This window comes from Vigna umbellata, chromosome 1 (genome assembly GCF_029865625.1).
Source record: "Vigna umbellata cultivar VRB3 chromosome 1, Vumbellata_1.0, whole genome shotgun sequence".
Lineage (NCBI taxonomy): Eukaryota > Viridiplantae > Streptophyta > Magnoliopsida > Fabales > Fabaceae > Vigna > Vigna umbellata.
In genome coordinates, this window is record NC_142165.1 from 35,383,094 (window position 1) to 35,388,558 (window position 5,465).

The 5,465-nt window shown below is 35.2% G+C and overlaps 1 protein-coding gene across 1 annotated transcript; it reads right to left on the bottom strand.

The window, feature by feature from the left end:
- Window positions 1-2,941: 2,941 nt before the first annotated feature.
- LOC124828275 (uncharacterized) lies at window positions 2,942-3,562 on the bottom strand. The gene has a single exon (XM_088104026.1). The coding sequence runs from the start codon at window positions 3,560-3,562 to the stop codon at window positions 2,942-2,944; it is 621 nt and encodes a 206-aa protein (XP_087960152.1).
- Window positions 3,563-5,465: the final 1,903 nt, after the last annotated feature.

The window sequence follows — 5,465 nt, forward strand, 5'->3', positions numbered from 1 at the left end:
AATAAAATAACATCTAAATTTGGAAATTCATAATGAAGAGATTGCAGCTGAAGAAGAATCAGGTGGGGAAGGTGTTAACACTTCGGCAAGTGTACCGAATCGTATCAAGTAATAATAAATGGTAACACCAAGTATCGTTTCCCTAGAGACTCACAGCCTAGACATTCATGTGGTTTCTTGATTAATTAAGACTTGTAAACAAAATCATAGTGTTTATAATGCAGAAAATAAATATGAATGCAAGTGTTGATCAATTGACTTGAAGAATGCACACGTGATTGATATAAAATATGGAATGATTTTGTTGTTGGGGTTTTTGACTTATCCTATCCACTCTCATGTATTTTTGAATTCATCTTCTTCATTAATGTTAATGCCACTTTCTAATTTACCTTAAACCCGATGTCTCGGTGAAGAAAGCATACTCTTAATTACTAGTTCACAATGTCTTGTATCCCCAACAATTAATTATGCATTACATTCGCATAGAAGCTTAAAGGCAACCAACCCTCCTATTCCTATGTCTAGGTAATATTTCTTTTGGAAGAATTTCCCCAATTCTAGATTTTCCCATATGTGTCCATATTGACAAAATCAATAATCATGCAATTGAATGAGTTAAACAAATCATGCATAGAGTGTAGAGGAAAAACCCTAACAATTAATGAAGTAAAGCATTTATAATTTAAATCAATTCAATACATGAGAATTTCAAAGGATTACCTCGTTTCCCCAACAACAATGGAGGTTTAGTTCACCATAGACATGGTGAAACTAGATGAAAATATGGAAAAGAATGAAAGATAAAACCCTAAAAGTTGAACATCGGAGCTTCCGCATCCAAAATCCGCCTTCGAGGGGTGAAATGAGTGTGTTTTCGCCTCTTTCTGTCAAAAGATATGAACCCTATAACGTCCAAAACCTTGAATAGTTCATTAAAAATACAGAAAAATAGCCCAGGCCCACGTCGTCAGCGCTCAACGTCCAAAAAGGGCGCTCAACGGTAGTTGCGACACTCTTTTGACCCCCAGCGGTGTCGCCCAAGCGTGAAACAGTGCTTTCAAAACCGAACTGGCGCTTAGTGGTGGCCCCCAAGCGTGAAACAGTGCTTTCATAACTAAGTTTGCGCTCAGCGGTGGCGCCGAGGCGTGAAATAATGGTTCTTCTTTGTGCCACTTTTCCAGCCTTTCATGACTCCAGCTCCTTGCTACTTCAACTTCTTCATCCAATTCATCTTAATTCCTGTCAAAACAAGGAAAAATAACTTAAGAAAAAGCATGATTTCAAGCTAGTTTCTAAGTCATAAGGGGTGTTTTTAGTATCAAAATTAAGTATAAAAATAACGGTTTTTCAACCGTTATCACAACCCCAAACTTAGAACTTTGCTTGTCCTCAAGCAAACAAGATATAACTCAGTCTTCCATCAATCAATACAATGGTTCAACACATTCAAAATCTCTTTCTTCCAAGACAAGTAATTGCTCAAATCAACTTATCAAACAAAATTCAGTCAAGATGTGCACATGCTTTGATTAAAAATCACTCATCATGATGTTCACATAATCACCCACTATACAACAGATGCTATTCTCATGAATGATCAATTAACTAAGCATAGATGTAATCATGTGTTCATGGAAATCTTCCTTACCAGACAAACAATTTCACTCAATCACACAGGTGTATATAGAGATCACTCCTTCACTCTACTATCCCAATGTCACATAGAAGAAAATTGCCTTTCATTTCACACAGTCAATCATACTCACAGACAAGTATCGTCCCAAGGAATTTTCATGGCTTGTAATCTGGTAGGGCTAAGAAGGAAAATTGGTTTTCCAAGATCACAAAATCCTTGAGTTAAGAGAGTCATTCATAAATTTATCATTCAAGTTCAATCTCTCTTTGGAAAACCCAATCTCACTCATCCTCAACTTTCCCCTTTTTGCATTGAGCTTTTCTTTCTTTGAATTTTATTTTCTTTTCTCTTTTTCATACTTGCTCAACACTTAGCTCAATGCTTTCATTACTTTCCTTTTCAATTCTCCCAATCAACCTCAAACTTGAACCTTTATCAATACCACACAAAATATTCTCAACTTAACTCAAGGTAAAGATTTTCAAAAAGGGTTTTCTTTCATGATTTAAAGTTAAAGGTTCAAAGGGTAGAACACATTGCGCTCTCTTTTATTGGGCTAAAAATCATGCATTGGCTAGAAAGGGATAACAACAGATGGCCTTGATCATATGACACATACAAGCGAGTGATTCAATCATAGAAACCTGGGCAAAGTCATTCATGCTTTCAAAGTAATAACAATCATTCACACAAACTCTAGAGTCCAATCCTCACATAGGCTAATTCAAGTTCCAACATTCGGACAAACATCCTGCTCAGTAACACAATCACAAATCATCATGCATCTGTTTCAAAATATTATGACCAACCACCTGTATCTCAACATCACACATCATCTCAACATCAATCAATATAATCAACATCATAGAGCAATACTCATCACAAACATCATAGCATCATCAAACCATTGCATCACATATTAAGTTTTAAGCCAAGTACATCACACAACAGAAGCAAATATAGTTCAGCAAAATGTAAAAGACAAGTTTAGAAAACTGGGTTGCCTCCCAGCAAGCGCTTCTTTAACATCACTAGCTTGACCCAATAAAGCTCAAGTTTGATTTTCAATGTTGATGTGCTTCTTCCTTTCATGACACCAACATAATCTCAGCATCTTTCTTGTCACCAACTAGACTCTCCTAGAGTAATGAGCCTCAATCTCAAGAACTCCATTTGCCTTTATATCCTTGATAACCCATAACTTGTTCTTGAATTTCACTGGTTTGCCAAGATAGGGTTCATTATTTTCCATCATAGAGTCATGGTGAACGGGTTTTTCTTCCTTATCTCCATCATCTTCCTTCAGCCTTGGAAAGTAACAACTATGATTCCTCTTGACCATCTTGACAACTTTATCAGGTGACTAGTCACTGATAGAACTTCGTCTTTAGCTTTAGGACTAGTCTTTGTTACTTGTATTGGCTGCCCAACTTCAAAGACATTGAAAGTCACCTCTTCATCTTGGTCTTTCAACGTTATAACTTCATCATCCACATGAATGACAACCTTAGTTGTCTTCATGAATGACCTTCCAAGGATGAGCGGTATCTCTACATTCTCCTCCATCTCCATCACTACAAAGTCCACAAAAAATTTGAGTTTATATATTTTCACCACCACGTCTTCTACCACACCATAAGGATGCTTAATGGACATGTTTGCCATTTGCAAGATTGCTTTTGTAGGTTTGACCTCCAGACCACCAATCTTCTTAAGCATAAATAAGGGCATTAGATTGATACTAGCTCCTAACTCAACTAGAGCCTTCCCTATATCATGATTCCCAATGGTGCAAGGGATGATGAAACTCCTTGGATCTTTGAATTTAGGAGGTAGTGTCTTCTGCAATATGGCATTGCAATTACCCTGCACTTCAATTTTTTCCTCATCTATATATTTCTTCTCTTTGAGGAATTGCTTCATGTGCTTCGCATCAGCGGTGGCGCCCAAGCGTGAAATAGTGCTTTCAGAACTAAGTTGGCGCTCAACGGTGGCGCCTAGGCGTGAAATAGTGGTTGCACTTCTAGACTGACGCTCAGCGATGGTGCCCAGGCGTGAAACAATTGTTCTTCTTTGTGCCACTTTTCTAACCTTTCATGACTCCAGCTCCTTGCTACTTCAATTTCTTCATCCAATTCATCTTAATTCCTATCAAAACAAGGAAAAATAAGCATAAAACCCATTCAACTCTCTTATTCTCACAACTTAAGCAAAAGCAAGATTTCAAGCTAGTTTCTAATTCATAAAGGGTGTTTTTAGTATCAAAATTAAGTATAAATATAATGGTTTTTCAACCGTTATCAGATGGTAGAACACTTGGAGTAAGTACTGAAAAAGAATTGCAGGAAGAGGAAAATATGGATGAAGATGTCGTTGATGAATGTAATAGTGACATGCCTCTCGGAACCTATTTGAAGAAGAAAAATAAGAAAAAGAATATAGAATTTAATCAATCAGTAGTTCTTATTTTAGGTGTTTTGTATTGTTTTGTTTTGCTAGTTGTATGTGCATGTTATATTTTGGCTTTATCTCATTGTATTTCAAAGTTTGATATTAATGAAATCAGAAGTTATAAAATCGATTACACTGTGCTTGTATTGCGAATGAATTATTGATTATTGTTACTCTTGTACATTTGCATACTACACATTAATTCTTGTATAACATTGATTTTAAAATGCTTGATCTGGAACGACTTGGAAAGGTTTTACAAGAATATCACTTGTTGACTGGATGAAATTGGATAATCTGGAATTTGCTACAATAAGAAATCGACTCTGACTAAGATCAAATCGATTAAACATCAACAAGAGTTTAAAGATTCCAAAACTAGAAATTTGATGTGTTTTAAATCTTGTTTTGTTTGATATTGATTGTTTATTCTTATATCTCTATGCTTATCAACTGCATAAAATATCTAAGATAATAAGAGATTAAAATGTGTTGTTTGATTGAATCAATATTATTATGATATTACTGTGATATATCTGATATGATACAATGTTAATACATGCTGATAAATGCTCTGCCATATTGTGATTACTCCATTATGCATCTGTATTTTGAGATTGAAATATGCATAATGACAGGGGGAGCATTGCATATCACTGATATATTTCACATGTCTTCATTTAAGGAGAAGAATATCTTAATTTCATGTGAATATTTTGACAGGGGGAGCATCATTACGTGTTTTATGATTATCTGATGCATCTCTATATGCTTGATTATCTGTATATCAATACCATTGTGCTTACCTTTTTTGCTAATGCCCAAAGGGGGAGAATTATGTTAATTGGTAATTGATTGATAATCTGTATTGGGTTATGCATCATGGTTGATTATTAATCATGGTTATGCATCATAAAAAAAGGGGGAGATTGCTGATAGGGGGAGCACTGGTTTAGCTGAACCCACAATCTCAGTAATATCTGAATTTTTGATTATGACAACACATAATTAATAACACATGTGTATTTTGTGTTACATGTTCTATTCTTACATGTTATATGAGTATATGAGAACATGATTATGTTGTTTGTGTTGTTCATTGCATTTCACTATGTTATATATGTGATTTTATACATGAATGCATGACACGTTTTTTTGGATGGAAAAACCACAAGAACTAATGTTGAACTTTAAACGTGTGGCAAAACAACAGTTTGAAATCGATTACATTATGGGGTGAATCGATTAAAACTCGTGTATTTGGACAAACTTTTTCAAGCGTGTTGTGAGAGTTTTTCAAAGAGAAAAGTTTTCAAAACTTTGCATAGCACTGTTGCATAATCGATTGCATGCGATATGTATTCGATTAAGTTTA